Source organism: Leptodactylus fuscus, chromosome 2 (assembly GCF_031893055.1).
Source record: "Leptodactylus fuscus isolate aLepFus1 chromosome 2, aLepFus1.hap2, whole genome shotgun sequence".
In the NCBI taxonomy this organism is placed as follows: domain Eukaryota; kingdom Metazoa; phylum Chordata; class Amphibia; order Anura; family Leptodactylidae; genus Leptodactylus; species Leptodactylus fuscus.
This window is the reverse complement of record NC_134266.1, coordinates 96,278,028-96,300,079: the sequence shown is the minus strand read 5'-3', so window position 1 is coordinate 96,300,079 and position 22,052 is coordinate 96,278,028. Positions and strand designations below refer to the sequence as shown.

General features: G+C 41.9%; 1 protein-coding gene across 1 annotated transcript; it reads right to left on the bottom strand.

Moving 5' to 3' along the window:
* Positions 1–265: 265 nt before the first annotated feature.
* On the bottom strand, positions 266–21,743 carry PPP1R12B (protein phosphatase 1 regulatory subunit 12B). The gene is made up of 7 exons (XM_075262688.1): positions 21,541–21,743; positions 9,756–9,772; positions 6,578–6,719; positions 4,862–4,966; positions 3,356–3,406; positions 3,216–3,266; positions 266–2,004 (listed from the first exon to the last, which is right to left on the bottom strand). Exons 1-7 carry the CDS (start codon positions 21,640–21,642, stop codon positions 1,918–1,920), a joined length of 555 nt encoding a protein of 184 aa, XP_075118789.1. The 5' UTR covers positions 21,643–21,743; the 3' UTR covers positions 266–1,917.
* Positions 21,744–22,052: the final 309 nt, after the last annotated feature.

The following is a 22,052-nucleotide window of genomic DNA, read 5'->3' as shown; positions in this document are numbered from 1 at the left end:
TTCTTAATATCTTGATACTATTAGAGTTCCCTGGCAGCCTTGTGGTTTTGCTTTACGGCTGACAACACAGTAATAGCTTTACACTGATGAATTGTACTGTATTATACCAATATGAAATATATCATGAAACATTAAAGGCATATTTTATTCTTGTGTTCAGTTTAGTGTGCTTGCATGCTCAGAAATGATTTCTCTTTGGTTTATAAACACCCCCATTTATTTCATGATTCCATGAATGAAAGCAGCAAAAAGTACAGTACAGTAGTATATTGTAATTGTGTGTTTACAATTAGACATTTGTGACATTGACAGTGTATCTGCTTTTCATGGTAATAATTTGGTAACAGGAATGCATATTCTATATGAACATATGTAAAACATCACATACAGTTAACCCCTTTAAGACGAAGGGTAGTTTTGGTGTTAGGGTGAGTTCACACGTAGGAAAGTGGTGCGCAATCTGGCACGTAGACACGTGTCGGCAGATTGCGCTCCGCAAAAGCTCCCATTTATTTCAATGGGAGTGAGGATTGTAGATGCGGCGTTATTTTGCGGCCGCAAAATCACGGCCGCAAAATAGCGCCGCGTATACGATCCCGGCTCCCATTGAAATCAATGGAGCGTATATGTGCCACATCACGCGGCACTTTACGCCATGTGAACTCACCCTTAAGGGTCAGCTACCTTTTACATATTTTCATCTCCTACTTCCATAATTTCATTTTTATGTCAACATATGGGTTCATTCTTTGTGCAGCAAGTTGTACTTTTAGCTGCCACAGTATTGGGGTACATGTAATGTTTGGATTAGCTTTTATTAACTTTTGGTAGGTCTGTGTGGAAAAACAAGGTTTTGTCATTATTATCGCTTTTATGGTGTTCACTCTGCATTCAAAATGACTTGACAACTATGTCTGGCGGGTCCTTAACATTATATTTTACCAGTATTTTTGGATTTAATGCCATTTTGCAAAAATAAACTATTTGCTAGGGGTCACTATTGTACAGAATTTTTAATTCTACAGAAAATTGTGTGTTTTTTTAACTACTTGTTAACATTTTATCTGTTTTTGACACTTGATCGCTGGCATAATATACTGCAATACTTCTGTATTACAGTTTACTGTAACTTGTATAATTACAATACCATGTTTTATACTTCACTAATATATTTTCACTTCATTTTCTACATGTTTTAGCATAGGATTCCACCAATCTCCCGTATGGGCTGGTGTGTATTTTTTGGTAAACTGTCTACAGTATCCTGATCTTGAAACAGATTGAGCTTTAGGATTTTTTAGATCTATCTACACCAAGAAACAGGCCATAAGCATGTTGCAAGAATGGAAGGAGTCAAAATCATTAAGCATGTAAATGCCCCATGCTTTTGGGTTCCCTCCACTTTGAACTAAGACACTCTAAATCAGCTCAAGGGGTGGTCACAAGCTATTCAATGGAAATATATAAATGAAAGCCTTAAATAAATAGTTAAAATGAATTAAAATGACATCTTATGTAGTCTATAACTTTGATTCCCAATTTGTCCATGTGTAGAAAACGGTGTTGTGACAAACAACAGGAAATCCAAACTTGTGACTTGTGTTATTTCGACTGCAAAACGTGTTTAAGACTATTAAAGCTGTGCACTGCAACAGCAACAATGTATACATAAACCCTGGTTACAGTATCTATAGTTTTTTTTGTGACAATCTATTTTTTTTTCAGTGTGAAAGACTGTCAGTATTTAAACAGGCTATTCATATATCTATACATATAACACGTTCTCAAAATATACACAAAAATATATGAATAAAAATCTTGTGTCAGTTGTGGACTGGCATCTTGGTCATTGTGGTGTTTAAAGCTGTGTAAAAGTCTTGAGGAATGGTTACAACTACTTGGTTCCCATGCTCAGGGTTACTTGGAAAGTTTGCTTATTACTCTGATTAGAGCTCCATTTTCATCCTTCAGGCGCTGATTGTCAGATTTGAGGTCTGTGAGTGTCTGCAAGAAGAGAATAAAGTAACGAATTAGTACGAATATGTAGAAAGATCTAGTTTAGGTTAAGACCTCCCAAGTACCAGCCCACAGCGCTAATCACAGAAAGTTCGCAGAGGTTTCCTCAGAGTACCTTTTGCTTCAATTATACCTATAGGGAAACCGCTGGTGTTTATGTAGATATAATTGATATGCTGCGATATCCAAAACCATGATTGCTGAATGTCTGCTGTGCGTATTTCACTGTACTGTGGGATTGGGATTCACTATAGAATCCCATCCACTACACAGTGACTGTAAAATACCGTGGTTTTTTCCCACAGCATTTACAACACGTTGGGCCCCAGCTTTACTTGGCAGAAATAAAAAACAGACAAATAGTAGGTGGCAATATCCTTCTTCAATGAGAAACAGTAGGGTCTCCTATCCCACTCTTGGTGGTGCTCAGACGAATCCAGTTTCCAAAAGTCACAATAAAAGAAATGAAAGTCGACACTCACCATCCATAAAACTGTCTATTTACTAGGTAATATCTTCCAGCATGGTCACACAGTAATATGTCTGCTGTCACGTTTCCTCAAGGCCTCCCCTGCAGACTTTCTGTGAAAAGTGCTCCGGAAAAACTGATGCGTTGCTGCTGCAGTTTTTACCGCAGTGCTTCTTTGCTGCGGTCCGCTATGTAGGGCTTTAGCCTTAGGGACTCGTGTTTAGGTTTTTTGTTTTTTTTTTATATAGTTTATGATGCATAGAACAAGAGTGGATTGAGTACCATCAGTCATTTATAGGTTCTCACCTTTATGATCCACACCTGGTTTTAGCTCAAAAAAGTGCCTCAAAACCTGAATGTGTGTTCTTTCCATCAGTGACAACCAAGTTCTGTTCCCAACTATTGCACCAAATGTTTTTATTCAACTTTTATCATAATAGTTCTGTGCACCTTTCTTCTAAAGAGGTGTTCGAAGGAAGTAAATTCGGGTCCCAATGTTAGAAAAAAATCCAGATCAAGAACAAACTTCTGTATTTGTATTCTTTTTATTCTCCTTTTTGCATCTTCGTTTATATATATATAATATTTGATTACTGGGAAAATCATTGTATCTAAGATATACAAGCATACGTTGTATTGTTCATGCCTGTATATCACTGATACATGATAATATTAATGTAAATAAGAGCACCAAGTGCTGTACGGTATATACACATGGATACATTTTTACCTTTAGGTCTTCTTCCATTTCAGACATCCTGCGCTCTAAAACTCTTTTCTCCTGCAGTAACAAATGGTGTTCAATATTTACATGGTTTACAGTAAGTCTATGATTGATATGTACCAAAAAAAAAAAAAAAAGTCACTTACTCTTTTTTCAGCTTCCAGTAGTCCAACCTGACTTGATGAGTGATCCTGTTTCTGGGGCAAAGAGCATATGGTATTTAATAACTCACATTAACAAGATGTTATAAGCAAGTTAAACTTCAAGGAAATGTTGTAGGAATTCCACCATTCCAAGGGGTACCCAACATTTTGTGCTGTCAGACACATTCAACTTTAAAAAAAAAAAGGAGACAAGATATTAAATATGGAAAATATTCAGTACTAGTGATGGAAGGAAAACAAGACCGACGTGCTCCTAATACAGAACCAGTATGATAAGTAATGGAGAACAACCAAAGGCTGTGGCTGCTCACCTATTTTAGTTATGTGTAACCACAGTTTTTACCCAAAGTTTTTGCGTCACAAGGACTCAGAGGGCAGTGGCCACTGGTTTACGGATATCCGGAGTTTCCTAAGTCATTAAGAATACAACTTAGCATCTTGGGTAAAATACCACCCCAAAAAAAAACAAAAAACAAAAAAAAACCCAGGATGTGCACACCTCGTTCAAAATACAAGACTAGAGGCTATCACAGGGCTTGACAACACATGGAGGTTTATTAAATCAATTATATGGATAACACGTTTCCTTTTAACTTCACTAAGAGTGCACCCCTTCTTCAGAGTTGTAGGACTTGATGTACAACTCCTGGTGGCAGATTACAGTTACTATATGTTGGATCTAAAGAAGGGGTGCACTCTGAAAGCAAGTTTACACAGGGTTCTTTGGTCAGGATTTTGAGGACATATCCGCCTCAAAATCCTGACCAAAAAGACGGCTCCCATTGAAATCAATGGGAGCCGGTCAGTTATTTTTTTCAGGAACCATTTGTTCCGGCTCCCAGAAAAAGAAGCGACATGCTCATTCTTTCAAGTGGATTCGCCTTGCGACACCCGCCTGAAGACACCTCCCTCCCATTCATTTGGGCCTAAACCGGAGCGGAGTGCGCGACTGGATGCCGGTGGTATTCAGAATAGTTGCAATCTATTTACTGCCAACATAAAAAGGAGGACCTGGCAAATAGGAAGTTGAATATATGAAAACACACATCAGCCTGAAGCAAAGTTATGTTTTCAGAGACATGGCGCAGTCACAGAGCTCTAGTCCTCACCTCTTCAGAAAATCTATATAATATAGTATACTGAGAGAATGTCTGGATTCCAAGAGTTGGAAGACTTATTTAAGTTTTGCATATGACTACCAAAGGAGATTGAAGTTTATGGGCAATATTTTGCCTAATTATACTGTAGTTGCTTTCTCCATGTAGAAAGTAATATTTATGTGCTTGACCAGTTCTGAGTAGGAGATAACAGCATATAGCTTCAATGTTCAGCTATTAAATACATAATTTGATAAGTAACAAATTTCAGTGGCGATGGGATATGATCTTGGTCTAAGAATCACAGCACTAGTCCACGGGAGAAATGTGTTTTTATCAAAATTAAACAAATAGAGTTTAAAAAATAAATAAATAAATTGTATCCATTTACCTTCACAACTCTTTCCAGCTTAGCTTTGATATCTGCAAGCTCTTGTTGGGCTTCTCGCAAGTTGCTTTTGAGCTTTTCATTTTCATTGAAGGCGCTTTCATATAGCTTGTAATGTAGAGAGTACATAGAAACAGTACGATTATTGGAAATGTATATATTGTCATGAAATGTTTTCATCCTCAATTATTTACTGAATATATATTTTATGCACTAGGTGCTGTTCTAACGTTAGGCAGGGTTCACACTACCGTTGGATTCTGCTCAGAAGGTGCCCATTCAAAAAAAAACCGGACACCTATCATAATGGACGAAAACAGACACTAACTGATGGCTATCAATTACTGTCCGCTATAAGTCCATTGGCCATAGACTTTAATGTTTAAAAATAATGGACACTTCTGTCAGTTAGAAAAAACAGACACCAAGAGTCCTGCATGTAAGATTTTTTGTCTGCTGGAAAAAAAAAAATGGACGTGGGTATAAACAGACACAAACGGACACTAAGACCCAAGAGAAAATCTCATTGAAATGAATGGAAATTTGACGGTTCAGCTAGTGTCCATTGCTAAAAAGTTGTAACGGACAATAGCCACGGACACTGCTGATGGTCCCAATGACAATGTGAACGCCCCTTAGTGTCCTACATAGTGTAATGCACAATTAGAATGTGTGGGGTCACCAATAGGACATTTTACCATGTGGAGGCCACTAATGGTGAGTTCTGCTATCTCTTCATTACTGGCCTGGTAAAGTGTTCACTTGAATGGGATGGTGCTGCTGCAATTTGCAGTACCAGGTATGGCTATACAGCTCTGTCTTGTAAACGATGAAGAGACTGCAACTCCAATCAAACACCTGACCGGTGAGTGTGACTATAGTGTAACCCCCACTGATCTGTAATCAATGGCTTAAAGATAGACAAGCAATATTAAAGTCCTGAAGAAATGCTTACATGATACATTATAAAATAATAGGAAATCACTATGTTAAATTAGGGCGGGTTCACACCAGCACCCGATCTCCGTTTTGCAGGTTTCCATTTTCTGTCGGCAGAAGACAGAAACCTGCATTCTGCCGGTGAGTGCCCGTGAGAATCTTCTGCTCTCCGCAGCAAAACAGTTTTTTTTTTTTTAAACCGGACACATAGTCCTGCACGTCCGACTGTGTGTCCGGTTAAAAAAAAAAAAAAAAAAAAAAAAAAAATAATTGTTTTGCCGCAGAGAGCAGAAGACGCACACGGGCAGACACTTTACAAACCCATTCAAATTAATGGGTTTAAAAACTGTCTGACGATTTCCGTCTCCTGTCCAGTTTCTCGGGCAGGCAACGGAAATTTCAAAACTGAGACTGGGCGCAGATGTAAACCCGCCCTTACACTGCCAGAAAACCTAGAGTTCAATGTCTCAAGAAGTTATTTGGTCTAAGGCCAGGTTCACACTTTTGCATGGCTTTCATCCGGGGATTCCATCCCCAAATCTGCTTGAAAAATGCGGATAAGAGTCCAGCAAGCAGCGCTTTTCTCTGCATTTTTCAGGCGGAAACCTGGTGGACCCTATTATAGTTTGTGGTCTGCGGGTAACTTCTTTTTTGCAGATCGGGTTTCCGTTTTTCAGGTCTGCAAGCGGACCCAAAGAACAAGGTCCTGAACGCAGAAGTGAACCTAGCATAAACATGCATTAAACTCTTTCTAAAGCCCAATATCTTTAGATAAGAAACCTTTTTGAAATCTCTATGTGGTTCCTCCTCTGTCTTACTCCCACTTGATGGCAAGCGATTGTCTCTTCGCGTGTATGCACTCGTCCGAGTAGATGCACGATCGCTGTCTGTTGATGTGAGACTGGAACCCCCAGAATCTAATCTGCAATGCAGTAAGGCAGTTACATAGAACATTTATTGCATTTATATGCTCATATCGTGATTTTTTTTTTTTAATGCTCAATTAATTGACATAAGCATTAGAGATAAGCGAACAGTAAAATGTTTGAGATTCGATATTTGTTTTGAATAGCCGCTCAACATTCGACTATTCAATCGAATATCGAACCCCATTATAGTCTATGGGAGAAAATGCTTTGCTACAGGGGATCCTACCATTCGACTCAGGAGAGTCACCAAGTCCACTATCACACCCCAGGAAATGATGCCAACACCCTGGAAAGCAACTGGGACAGCAGGGGAAGCAGGTCTGGAGGCATCAAGTACCTTTATTATGTCGGGATCCCGTCAGCTTGCGATATGCCGGAGCTGACTTTTTTCGCATAGGATTGCATTGACCAGCGTTGATTGGCCAGTCTACAGGATTCGGCCAATCAATGCTGGTTCTGCCTGAGGAGGCAGAGTCTAAAATCGGTCCACAGCAGTTTCCATTCTGGTCCGATTTTAGACTCCGCCTCCTCAGGCAGAACCAGTGTTGATTGGTCGAATCCCGTAGACTGGCCAATCAACTGTCATGACCTGGTTGTTTGTGTATGGGGATTTGATCCGGGCTCCTATGTTCTGCTGGTGGTTGCTTTACCACTGGACCATCTGGTTTGGTATTGGTGCCAGTCCTCTTAGCAGACTTGAGGTTCCAGGAATCGAACCTCAGGTGTTTAATTTGCCATCACCCTATGGGAGGATTCTGGGGCCTTTTTAAGGAAGAGGGCTGGCTCCACATGTTGCCGGTTTTCGTGGTTTACACCCTAGGATTCTTGGCTTTAGGAGGAGGATTGTTTTGGTGAAGGTTCCAGCAGATTAGGAAGTGGTGTGCAAGTTGCCTGTTGTGTGAGTCTAGTTTGTTCCCTCGCACTTCGTCTCCACCCTGTCCTTCTGCTCTGTGTGCCTGGCACTTTCTTGTGGTTTGAAAGGTTTTGGGTTCCGGTGTTTTCCCCCAGTCCTGTGTTTACCCTTGCCTCACCTCTCCACTGTCCCTCTCCTCGTTTTCTTGTTTTGTTTTGTGTTGTGCTGCGTGTCTGTTGTCCAGCACCTCCCAGCCCGTTTGTCTGTCTGCAGCTGCACCTGGATTTCTGTAGGGGTCACCACTTTAGAAACCCCAGTCCCTGGCTCTCCTGTGGCTCTTGCCCTATCTGTCTGCTGGGTCGTCGTGCTGGGGGGCCGGAAGTTGTCGGGGCTGGCTTGGGGGCAGCTGGCCACCGTGGTGCCGGGGATAGACTCCCTTCCCTGTTTCCTTGGCAGTGCAACCTGCAATCCGGAATCTGGGTCTGGACTCAGACAAGAACGTATCAACGCTGGTCAATGCATTTCTATAGCAAGATATAGTAGAGCTGGCACTACACCCAACCATCCCTCCAGCTACTCCTCCTGTACTAACACGACTAGCTCAGCTTGGCTATTCCTTAGTACTACTAACACGCTCAGCTCGGCTATTCCTTAGTGTAATAGCCCAGCTGAGCGTGTTAGTACTACAAACCCCAACCCACCCCAGCCCCAACCCCTCCCCCCCCCGGTGTTCGCTTACCTTCAGCTCCCTGTTCTTGGTCAACTTCGGTCCATGGTCCGGGTTTCAGAGCGCCCTGCCCCCCTCTCCCCGACTAGTATTATAGAGAAGGCGGGGCTTAGGAGAGTATGGGCGGGGAGTCTCCCCACCCACACTCTAAGCCCCAACTTCTCAATAATACTAGTTGGGGAGAGGGGGGCAGGGCGCTCTGAAACCCGGACCATGGACTGAAGTTGACCAAGAACAGGGAGCTACAGGTAAGCAGACACCAGGGGGGTTTGGAGCCATCCAGGCCAGTGACTGTGCACTTGAGGAAGGACTACCATATGTCCGAAATGCGTCGTGCTGTTCCATTTGTTATTAAAGATATTTCTGTCATCTTCTGGGTGAGCGCTGTTCTTCAGGCCGATCATTGTATCAGGCCGGCCCCAATTTTTCGTTTCAGTTAATCAAATGGTAAATCCACCATTCGTCTAAATTGGAGGTTCTGTTTCCAGCCGCCAATTCCTTTTTCAGATTTTTTTTCACTGCCTACGTTGTTGTATTTCCTGTCCCACCTCCCCTGCGCTATTATTGGTGCAAAAAACGCGCCAGGGAAGGTGGGAGGGGAATCAAATTTTTAGTGAATTTGCCACCTGGTGGTCGATTGGAATCGAACACCTCGAACGGCCTGATATTCGATCAAATATCAATTAGATTGAACGCCGTTTGCTCATCTCTAATAAGCATATTTCTATTGATTTTAATTTGAGGCAAATCACCCCTCCTTCCTTTCCTAGACTACATATTAAAGTTAAAAAAAAAAAAAAAAATTACAGTGAAACACTAGGTATCCCTGTGTCTGAAAAGCCCCGGTCTACAAACTGATAAAAATATTTTATCCATACGGTGAACACCATAGTGGTAAGAAAAGAACATTTAAACCGCTGTTTTTTCACCTCTGACATTTTTTTTCATAAAAAAATTTGAATAAAAAGTGATCAGAGCAATAGACATTCAAAATGGTGATTGAAAAATACACCTAGCCCCCCCCCCCCAAAAAAAAATAAAAAAAAAAAATAAATAAAAAATCCATTTAAGTAAAAAAAAAAAAAAGAAAACACTGGGGGAGGTGAGGGCACTATTAACATCTGTTTTCCTGTTCCTATTTGGGTCAAGGATCAATGTCTCCACTGTTTGGTGCGGTCAGTAAATCATAAGGCTGTTTTCATTAATATTGCCTAGATATCTTTTTCATAGCTAGAGGAAGGTCTGGTTCCATTTCCTGACACGTTCTGCTGCTCAGAGCTCCACTAAATCAAGTGGCCACCTGGACACTGGAAATATTAGATCAGTCATAGCTTTACAGATTTTTGCTTTGTATTTTACAATAAAGTACTGTACAATTTTAGGAACATGAGGTTTTACAAAATCTGTAGCTCCACCTCTGATTCACACAAATTAAAAGAAAAGTCTTACCTTGCTAATCTTTCATGCTGTAAAAAAACAAAACAAAAACATAAATTAGATGGAAAATATCAACAGATTAGAAAACATGGTTAATGCCAAGATACCAATACTATAAAATTAGGTTTAAAATCATGTTAAATATGTGAGAGTCAAGAGTGGCTTAGGGTTAGGTTCCAGGTTGCGGAAACAGTTTTTTGGTGCAGATTTTGTTGCGGTTTTGAGCCAAAGTCAGGAGTGCATTGAGCAAAAGGTAGAAGAACTGTATATAGCTAAATCCAATGGTGACTTCTCTCTTCTTATTCTTCTGGACCTCTCTGCAGCTTTTGACAGTGTTGACCATCATCTCTTCCTCACTATGCTCCTCTTTGTCGGCCTCAAGGACACTGTGCTCTCCTGGTTCTCCTCTTATCTCTCAGACTGCACTTTCAGTGCATCATTTGCGGGCTCTGTTTCCTCCCCTCTTTTCCCTTGCTGTTGGGGTTCTTCAGGGCTCGGTCCTAGGCCCCTTGCTCTTCTCTCTACACATCCCCCATTGGACAAATCATCACCAGATTTTGCTTCCAGTACCATCTTTATGCTGATGACACCCAATTATACACCTCTTCCCATGACATCACCCCTGTACTCATACATAACACTAGCAACTGTCTTTCTGCTGTCTCTAATATCATGTCTTCACTCTAAGACTAAACTACTACTGTTTCCAACATCTAATAGAGCTGTCCCTGATATATCCATTGTAGTCTCAGGCCTTACTAGAACTGCATGCCCGCTGCCTCGGGGTTATGTTTGACGAAGACCTTTCCTTCACCCCTCATATTGAATCACTTGCACGCTCATGTCACCTCCACCTGAAAAACATCTCCAGAATACACCCTTTCCTTACCAGAGATACATTAAAGACACTTATTGTCTCTCTGATTCATTCTTGCATAGACTACTGTAACTCCTTACTACTCGGTCTTCCCCTCACTAAACTCTCCCCTCTACAATCTATTCTGAATGCAGCGGCCAGGCTCATCTATCAGTCTAGACGCTACAGCGATGCCTCTGGTCTGTGCCAGTCGCTACATTGGCTACCTATTCATTACAGAATAAAATATAAAGTTATCACTCTCATCCACAAGGCTCTCCATAATGCCGCACCTCCCTACATTTCCTCCCTCATCTCTTCTACCGCCCAACCAGTGTTCTCCGTTCACTCAATGACCTAACACTTACATCCTCTATTATCAGAACCTCCCACGCTCGTATACAAGACTTCTCCCGAACTGCACCACTTCTCTGGAATGCTCTATCCTGGACAATCAGATCCACATGTTAAAGAACACGACTGGTGACGGCTCATAAAGTTTTATGTTTGTGTAATGACAGTCACCTCTATTACGAAATTGTCTGACTACTGTATAAGCAATGCCGCCCCTGCTACCTCTTGTGTCACCCCCTCTACCTCATAGATTGTAAGCTCTTGCGAGCAGGGCTCTCAGTCCCATTGTGTGAAATGACTTTTCTTGTAATATATCTTTCTGTCTGTATTTGAACCCTACAAATTGTACAGCGCTGCAGAATATGTTGGCGCTATATAAATAAAAATTATTATTATTTATCGAGTTTCCATTCCTTTTGAGGCCATTCTTGGCTTTGGCTCAAAAAACTGCAAAAAAAAAAAAAGCAGCGTGGGCCTCAGCCTTTAAAACGAATGGGAAGTATAAAGGGTAGCATTTATACATTTCCCTTCTTCTAAATCCACTCCTCACTCCAGTGGCTCAAAATAAAGAAATATTTAAATAAAAAACAAAAAAACAAACAAAAATACCCCAAAAAAACACAAGTGTCAGTGTGCTATCAGTTTTTCTCGGATAGCCCACTGACCCATTCATTTCTATGGGCCTGTACACATGACTGAGAATTACACAGGCATGTGTGTGCCCCAACAGTCAGGGCCACAAAATATGGAACAAGTCCTATTTCTGTGATATTTTGCGGCCCAGCTTCCATGTCTCCTTTTCATTCAATGAAAGGGGACGAATAAGCACGGCTTGTGCACGGGAATACGTCTGTGCGCTACCCATAAAGTTCGTTCAGGGGCACCAGTTAGCACACGTCATGTACAACCGGCTTTGTCAGTATTTTCCATCAGTATTTGTAAGCCCAAATAATGTAGTTGCAAATTCTTTCCTTTATATTTTTTCCCTGTTTACGTTCCATTCTTGGGTTTAGAATACATTTGAGGACAAATATTGGCTAAACACACACAAAAAATTGGTTGTACATTTTACCATTACCAAACCACCTGTGAGATAGTATTTGGGGTAATGAGAATTCACTAGAAATCGTGTGTTTAATTCTTCCATGCTAAGCAGAATGACATAGGGGTTCCTAACACTTTATAGATGGCTTCTTTGAATAGGCCATCAATATCAGATTGGTCTGGGTGCACGGTGTCCATCCCCACCAATTAGCTGTCGTGGTCTGAACAGTGTACAGAGCTAGCAGCAGCCAATTTCCTACACTAGAGGGAATTCATCGCCAGTTTTATGGAGTAGAGGGATGTTACTGAGGTGTAAGTTTGGCACAAGGTCTTTTCTTGCACCAAAACTCTGCTGCAAGCCCTGATCCGCACCTCGCCTGCCACATTCTGCGGGGATGCCTTGGCTTAGCCAGTTTATTAAAACGCATGACATTTGCCTGGTGTGACTTTGAATAAAAAGCTCCACCAATTCTATACCAAACCTCCCTATTGTATAGCGGTGTTGTTGGGCTGCTGCAGTTCTGCTCAATTCAGTGCACGGCTGGCTTTCTAGCAGTCTATAAAACCGCATGTGCCGGAGAACATGAAAGGTCTTCTTTAAGGAAGAATTTGAAGTGGACTTCAATTTATTACAGCTACTAAAGTATGGATTAGTACCTGGTAAACAATAGCAGTGAATTGTTGGACCATGCCCATCACATGTTAATAGCTTATCTTGAGGTATAGTATCCCCCTCCTTCACTCTCTTTTCTAAATGATTTTTTTTTGCTGTACTGAATTATTATTATTCTATTATTCCAGGAAATGTGGATCATGCAGCTCTGATGAGCAGCTTATTACTTCCTCATGTTATATCCCAAATTGGCTGACAACTTAACAACCAGTAGGTGGCAACTGCAGTCAGCGGATATTTTTATACTACATTAAATGTTATTGATATGATCTGAAGAGTCAGAGACTGAAGAGCAGAAGTGATAAACCACAGATAAGGCCAGAATGATTTTTCAGTCAGTATTAAGAACTAATTGGAAGTTATGTAAAAAATTGGTCCTCAAAATCTATTACTTCCTGTCCTTATAACATTAGTACAGCACTACAGCCATGGAAATCAAAATCTGTCCTTCACACTGCTGTATAGAATTATCTGTTTCTGGCTCTGTACACCGTATAGTACAAGGATCAGATGCAGCTCCATATACACTATAGTGGCGAGGGGCAGTACTGCATCTCAGCTCCCTTTCCTGTACACCATTTATATTTATATAGGAATCTAGGATGAATTCAACGTCACACAGTGAAGGTAGACATGGTTAAAGGCTGAAATTTTTGCAGGGGCTTGCAGGGCTGTCTATTCTGTGAAAGCCTTCGTCCTTGGAATCAGTATTTCTGATGCCAATAATCAGATTATGGCTATTGCACATTTTAAGTTTATCTGTCATAGAGGAGGAGTGTACAGTAAAGAACAGTCCAAAAGCCAATAGTGCAGTTTGGGGCACTTTTAGGAGGCTGTTGCCACTTGTTGACCAATGTCTCTCAAGGTGTGCCCATTGCAGTGATAGTAATGTGGCACTATTAGGGAGCTAAGCACTCCGAGTACAGGAAAGTCTCATGAATGTCAGAACACATGAGACTTTCAGAGAAAAACAAAACAAAAAAAACAACAACTTGCTTTTACAGGCATTGTTGCAATCTCTTGGTGGGTCCTTGGCCCTATACTGTTATTCCTTCCGTTGAGTCTCCAGCCTACACAGGGAAAATGTCCCAGAATTGCAAGATAACAGGCTGTAAGTTACGGCTTATTTAAGTTAAACAATCCACATGGCAGTCATCTTCTGAATCAAACCCAATGCATCATAGTGATCTACATAGCGAACTCGCTGCTTCATAGTGTTCTGTCTGACCACAGGTTTACTGCCTTTTATTGACACCATCACTTGAGTATGGGATTCAGATTCAGCTGACCTTTGGTTGGTCGATGAAATGTAACCTTTAATCATCTGTATTCACCCGAACAGCTTTTACATCAAAATATAGATAAAACTCAAGTTATTTTATGCTCTTTTGACCCCCCCACCCTTCCATTTCTCCTTATTTTGTTCCTTACTTTTTCCCAGCTCCTATAAATATTTTATCCAGACTCTGTACAGTGTGCTTTGGGATTTTTCTTGTTGGAGCCAGGTAGTCTCTTTCCATCTAAATGTTTATATACATACGTATATATTATATATATATATATATATATATATATATATATATAGTACAGTGTTCTTTTATTATATAAACTACTGACAACATGTCTCACAAATTCAAAGCCAAAAATTTGATATTTATTTGCAGCAAATGAAAAATCGTGAAAATAATAAAAAAGAAGCAGTGCAGTCAGGCTTCAAATAATAACAGAGGTTCCAATGGAGTTTTCCAGAGGTTTTCAATGGGGTTCAGGTCTGGAGATTGGGCTGGCCATGACAGGATCTTGATGTGGTGCGCCCTCATCCACACATTGATGGACCTAACTGTGTGGCATGGCGCATTGTCCTGCTGGAAAAACCAGTCCTCAGAGATGGGGGAACATTGCCTGAGCAGATGATGGAAAGCATGCCAAGAGGCATGAAAACTGGTATTAAAAATCATGGTTATTCCACCAAATATTGATTTCTGAACTCTTCCGGAGTTAAAATATTAGTATTGTTGTTAATAAATGAATATGAACTTCTTTTCTTTCTGTTAAGGCCTGCTTTTTAATTATTTTGACGATTTCTCATTTGCTGCAAATAAATATAAAAGTTTTTTGCTTTGAATTTCGGAGACATGTCAGTAGTTTATATAATAAAAGAACAATGTACATTTTACTCAAACATATACCAATGAGTAGAAAAATCTGAGAAACGGAAAATTTTGCAGTGTTCCCTTAATTTTTTCCAGAGCTGTATATATATTTCTTTTTTTCCTGTTTTTGTCTGTTGGATTTGCCTTTCTTACGTAGTTGCAGTTTATATGCTGTATAAAAATATTAGTGACCAAGTACTGCTTCCTTGTTTTCTCAGTAGAAACGGCCGCATTCATCTACTGATCTCTGTCTATACATATGCTGTATGCGCATTGCTTGTTAAAGAGGGCTACTATTGAGGGTCTACAATGGGTTGGAGAATGTAGACTGGGTAAAATCTAGGGGTCTTTTAGTGTATAAATATGCATGCCTTCAGAAATTGCGTCATACCATGCCTGATGAAGAGATCTAGTAGTTTTGAAAACTTGCAATCTGTCATTTTTGTTAGCCATTAAAAAGGTATCAACTACTGAAGACTCTCAATCTTTATATCTCTACACTGTGTGCAAAGAGGGACCGTCTACTCAAAGTAGAATCCTCCTCCACCAACAAGAGTATTGAAGAGAACTAGAGGAGGGGCACTGCCAGGCATCAAAACCTCTCCTACTGGAAAGAGGTTACAGAACAAAATGTTATTTTAGCAACAAGCAATCACTCCCCAACCAGATTGTATGGCCTTATAGCACGTTCTGGCCTGCTTTAAAGGGAGTTTGTCAGCTTCAAAATGCCTTCCAAAAAAAAAATAAATAGTGCTTTGTAGAGATCTCAAATAAGAGTAGAAATAAAAACCGATTAAGTTAGCAGTGTGAACATGACCGGATAGGAACGGTGTCTGTAGTCAGCTGGAGAAGAGGATCTAATAAGATGCTGAAGAAAGCCAGATGGAGCGAGGATGCCCAGGAGAGGTGAGTCAAGGTGCACTGAAGAAGAGAGTCGAACCTCACTATTTGTCGAATTTGGTGGGGTTCGCCTGAGCCTGCTCTGGGGGGGCCACTGTGAGGCATATAATATTGTGTGTGGGGACACTGTGGAGCATATTATACTGTGTGAGGGCAACTTCATTATTCACATCATACACCATCTGTTTTAAAGCAGCCGTGCACTATTATTACAGACTAATAACATTGTGTGGAGATTATAAAACAGATACTGTGCAATGTAAATAGAGAAGGAGTGACAGTGCTCGCCAAATCACCACAGTACTGTCAAACAGTTGATCAGCAGGGACCCCCACTGATCTCTTACATCTCTTAGCCCCCTTGTACATGACTATATGAATGCTCAGTGAGCTCTCCAGGTTTTTCCCCAGATAGTACACGGACCCATTCATTTATATTGTAAGCTCTTGTGAGCAGGGCCCTCAGTCCCATTGTGGGAATTGACCATTTCTCTATAATGTATCTTTTGGCTGTACTTTAACCCTACAAATGGTACAGTGCTGTGGAATATGTTGGCGCTATATAAATAAAATGTATGAGCCCATACAAATTACCGTGAATTACATGGTCATGTGTGCGGGCTGACAGTCTGGGCTGTAAAATATGGAACAGGTCCTATTCACTTAATGAAAGGGGTTGTGGAAAAACGGCCGGTACACAGGCGGCACATGGCTGACATTCAAGTGTCCCCCCGCATGCACCACCCATGCTGCTCATTTACGGCAGCTGCCTTTAGACTGTTAGCTAATCGGTCGGGTCCTATTTCCCACAGCTCCCAGTATTATTTACATGCCGGGTGCTGCACTGCTCATTCATTGTATTCTTGGTAAATACAGTTGTGGGTACTATAGCTGTATCCCTTTCAAGTATCTGAGATATCACTGCAGCATCTGTAACCATCACTATCAAGAATTCACTGTAAGGGGGTTGGGGGCCCCGGACAAAAGCTTGCACTGGGGCCCACAAGACTTTAGTTATGCCACTGCGAGAGATAATCATCTTTTTGTGCATATTCATATCAGCCTGTAAGTGCAGTGGAGACCAAGCCTGAATTGCCAGATTTATATACAAATGGCTGCAAGCGATTTTGCTTTACACTGGAACTGCAGTGCAAAGATGCCCCTGTCGTTGTGAATGATATTTTCAGCAACTGCCTGCAGCTGTTTGTAATGGCCAGTTCACACGGTTTTGGCAAAACCCGCCTGCCACGGTTTTCCACTCCGGAGTTGGCTCAAATGAATGAGCCGACTCTGGAGGTTGCTGCCGCCAGGTGGACGCTGCAGCTCAATGAGCCGCTTAACCCGCCTGTAGAAAGGGCAGCTCACTTCTTTTTTCCACAACATGGTACTAGCGGTAGAAAAAAAAAAAAAAAAAAAAAAAAAAAAAAAAAAAAAAGGAATGCTAGCGGTCTCCATAGACCACCATTGTGAGGGGGCGGATTATGACGTGCATTACGCGCTATAATCCGCCCCCTCTGTGCCCGTGTGAACGGGCCCTTAGGTGAATCTCCCAAATTGACCTCTCCCCCGATGCACTTGCAGCACTGATCAAGTTTCAAATACTTATATATGGCACCATTAATGATTTGGGAGGCATTTTAGACCTCACAGACTCCCTATAAATAACTAAAGAAAAGTTGCCTATAAAGTCTTTAAAAAAAAATTTTTTAGGCTGAATATTCCCAGCACGCAACAACCAAAGTGTGGCAAAAAAGGCTCAACTCTATGAACTCATAGAACTCTATGGAGAGGCTTTTTAACCGCGTGGATTCTGGCAGCAATCCCGCACGGAATTCACGCGGACAACACATGATTTCCACGCAGAGTCACGCCAGAATTCAAGCTATTTTGCCTCATGTGAATGCCCTCTTACAGTGATTCTGAGAGCAAGGTGCACTGTCCAATCGAAGATATTAGACCTACTTTTTCCCAGACCCTAAACAGCTGTGATATATAAAAGAGAAGCTTAGTCTCCTGTCTGCATTTTGCGTAAGACACTGCTTCCAATTCCATATTAGGACAAGACAGAGATGAGCTGTATGAGCAAGGGAACAAAAATAGTATTGAAGTCACAACAAAGAGAAAATATCGAGACCATAAAATGTGAGTTCTGTGCAGCTTTGGAACAAAGTTTTGTATAAGGCATGCACTATGCATGGCTCAAAGTAGTGTAACTTCAGCAATTTCTTATGCTACAGACCAGCGATATCCCTTGTGTTCTGCACTAGTGATACAATGGCTGAGATGGTAAAAGACCTGCACACGTGTGATACAATAACTAGGTGATGGTCAAAGTCTTGTGCACTTGAGATTCAATGGCTCAGTGATAGTAAAAGCCCTGGTCAGTTCAACTTCCACAAACAGCATCACAAACGCTGCTCCATTTAAAAGGAGAAACCAATAAACGAAAGATGGGTGCAGATTCTAACCTCAGGCTTTTATTTGCGTCTTTTTGTGAGATAGAAGTCCGAGATCAGAATCTGTGTCCATATGACTTTCTTTACAACTGTTAAAACCCTGAGCACATGTCATACAATAGATCAGTGACGGTACAAGCTCTGTGTAGTTGTGTTACACTGGCATAGTGATGGTAAAAGCACTGTGCAATAGTCATGCAATGGCTGTGATGGTAAAAGCACGGTATACCTGTGATACTATAGTTCAATGGTGGTAAAATCACTGTGGCCTACATTAACTGTACATTAGACAGTGGAAACTTGGAAATGACCCAGACTTATCATGGTGACTGATGTATGATAAATCTGGCATGTCTTTACACTGTCTGGTGTCATTTTATTCCCCTTTTAGCTGGCTTGAGACAGAATTTAAACACAATTTTGCTAGTTATTTAATGTACTAAGCCATGACCCCTTTTTTTTTTGGAAAATCTACACCCACATGTCTAACAAGTCAAAATATTTTAGCTCAAATAGGACAGGCCTATCACAATTCCTAATGTAAACACTTATTAGAATCCCCAAAATTTAACCCTCCTCTGTCCTCGCTCCTACATTACCCCACACAATATGATGGCATTTCAGGCTAACTCTATATGTCCAAGCTCCATCCACATGTTAAAGGACACGACTGGTGATGGCTCAAAGTTTTAAGTTTGTGTAATGACAGTCACCTCTATTACAAAATTGTCTGTCAATAAGCAATGCCGCCCCTGCTACCTCTTGTGTCACCCCCTCTACCTCATAGATTGTAAGCTCCTGTGAGAAGGGCCCTCAGTCCCATTGTGTGAAATGACTTTTCTTGTGATGCATCTTTCTGTCCGTATTTGAACCCTACTTATTGTACAGCGCTGCGGAATATGTTGGTGCTATATAAATAAAATTTACTATTATTATTTATGCCAATGTCTAGTAACCACAATAGTAAATCTGGGCCACTGTGTTCTATTGATACAATAGCTGAATGTTGACAAAACGTTGTACACTGATACAATAACTCACGGTCACAGTCTTGTGCTTGTAGGAATATTCGTTCAACGATAAAAGCACTGTGCTGTAAGATGATGGAAATGTAGGATATAAAAACTAGGTAAGGCCGGGGCCCCGCATGGTATAAACGCCACAGGAAAATCGCAGTGTTTTACAGGGCAACGTGTATGGGATTCTAGTGAAACCCATGCCCAATTTGCGGTATAATTCGGCACGGTTTTGGAAATCGGAGCATGTCAATTATATCTATGGAAATGCCAGTGGTTTCCCCATAGGTATAATTGAAACATTCCGCAGAGGAAACCCCTGTGAAATTTCTGTCTGAGGCACTGCGGGAAGAACTGCGATGTGTTCCGTTGTGATTTCTCCTGCATCGATTTTTGCTGCAGGACGCCACGTGGGGCCTTAGCCTAAGGCTGAAGTCCCACGTTGCGAAAATGCAGCGTTTTCGCTGAAAAACCGCTGCGTTTTACAGTACCTGCAAAGTGAATGGAATTGTGGCTGATCCCATCCACACATTACAGAGATAATCTGCAGCGGAAAAACTATGTTTATGAAAATCACAGCATGTCAATTATACCTGTGGAAACACGGGAGTTTTTCCTGTAGGTTTAATCAGGGCATAAAGTCCACAGTAAAAAAAAAAAAAAAAAAAAAAAAAAAAAAGACTCTGAAAACACAAAAAATGCTGTGGGAAAAAAAAATGTGATGCGTATCTGCTGTGTTTTTCTGCTACATTTTGCCTAAGGGTGAATTCACACTGAGTAAACGCTAGCTTATTCTGAACGTAAAACACGTTCAGAATAAGCGGCGTCTAAAGCAGCTCCATTCATTTCTATGGGAGCGGGGATATGAGCGCTCCCCATAGAAATGAATGGGCTGCTTCTTTCACTCCGTGCAGTCCCATTGAAGTGAATGGGGAGTGCCGGCGTATACGGCAAGCTCTGCTCATGCCGGAGCGTACACGCCGGCACTCCCCATTCACTTCAATGGGACTGCACGGAGTGAAAGAAGCAGCCCATTCATTTCTATGGGGAGCGCTCGTATCCCCGCTCCCATAGAAATGAATGGAGCTGCTTTAGACGCCGCTTATTCTGAACGTGTTTTACGTTCAGAATAAGCTAGCGTTTACGCAGTGTGAATGCACCCTAAGGGTATGAGCCATAATATATTATTCCTAGTTACGGGTTTTACATCAGTGTTTGGAAGCCAAAACCCAAGAGTGGTAGCTAGACAGCAATAAGGTATAATGGGAAGGTGAGCACTTGTTCTGGGTTTATGACCGGCTTCTGGTCTTCACATACAAACACTGATGTGTGAATATGAACTTGTCTGAACACTATGCACAAGCAATACAGTAGCTCAATGACACAAGTTATAGAAAATCTCCATGTGAAATACAGTAGTGGCACAATAATATTTGAAGCATGATGAGCAACACAAACTTGTGAGGCAAATGTTCAGAGACTGAGTAAGAAATATAGACAATAGATCAGTGAAACAATCCCGTGTACTATCATTCTACATATATGACACAATAACTTAGTGATACTGCAAGTCTTGTTTGCACATGCTATAGTAATCTGTGTTGTTCCAGTAGTTGTGACAATCTCTGCATGAGATATTTTGTGGTGTGCCATACCTTTGTATACAGTAGGTCAGTTACAGTAAGTGCCTTGTGGCAGTGTAAGTGTGCAGGCAATGGTGCTAAGCTGTCATGTAATATATTCATAAGGCAATGCCAGTACTTGTCTCTTGTACTTGCAGGACTGCCAGGGTATCACACACCTAGGCTTGGCATGACAGTGAGCACACATGGCTGGCACTGCCACTGATCTATTGGATCGGGCTGGTACTACCCCTTATATTACCAGTATCACTGATCACTGTAGATGTGACACCACAGCTCAGGGATGGCACCAGCACCTGTGCCCATTATACACTAGCTCAGTGCCATGGTGAAGCCTTGGTATTGGCTATAAAGTCGTCTTCCCACTGCAAACATTTCTGACAGATTTGGATTTTCCAACACTGTCTCATGGCGGAGGTCTGCTGACTCTTACCGGCAGCTCCTCATGGAGATTGCGGCCCCCTTTGGTCGGATTATCAGTCAGACCGCCACAATCAGGCAGGTATTGTATATCCAATCCATACACCATGATGTGTGCTGGCACAGCGGGGGCATAGCTGAGGGGAGTGGAAGCTGGCAGTGATGGGGTGACCTGGGCACTTGTGAGAAGCAATGCTGGCAGCCATAGCCGTGAGAGCAGATGCAGTTCCTAGGCGGTGAGCGCTTGTTGTCCTACACACAGATAACACAAAAAGTTTCGTACACGTAGTGTCTTTGTGGTCGGTGCAGGGGAAGATGGTGGAGAGTCCGACTGAGAGATCCGGGACCTCGTATAATCCTTGGACCGGCTGTACAGGGAGGACATGGCGCCGCCTGGGATGTGGTCCTGAGTTCAGACGTCTCCTCGGCAGCGGCACCGGGCGCTGCTGCTCCGACTATCCCGCCTGAGAGGACGAGCCCCAGCCAGTCACGTCCGGAGCGGGGCAGAGGCGAAGCATGTTACAGGGAGAAGCACACAAATAACAGACGGCGACATGTAGGGCGGCGGGCTCCTCTTATGGACATGGGAGGGGCGGCAGCGGCGGCTTCTATATGCCCCGGTGCCATCGCCTATTCCTGGGAAACAGTCCGACACCTCCATCACTGTCCCCTGGCACTCGTGGCTCTTGTATCAAAGTCAATCTAACATTTCCCGCAAGATCTGAGTAAGAAAGACAGGCAGTAACCCATCCTGCCTGAAGTAGTGTGGAGATTTCAGGAAGTGGAACTTTATAG

Coding starts and splice junctions, on each gene's coding strand:
- PPP1R12B (XM_075262688.1), bottom strand. CDS start 21,642: ATGTCCTCCCTGTACAGCCGGTCCAAGGATTATACGAGGTCCCGGATC. Junction 4,967..6,577: donor CACATAGAGATTTCAAAAAG/GTTTCTTATCTA, acceptor CTACATTACAAG/CTATATGAAAGCGCCTTCAA. Junction 3,407..4,861: donor AGCTGGAAAGAGTTGTGAAG/GTAAATGGATAC, acceptor TCTTTGCCCCAG/AAACAGGATCACTCATCAAG.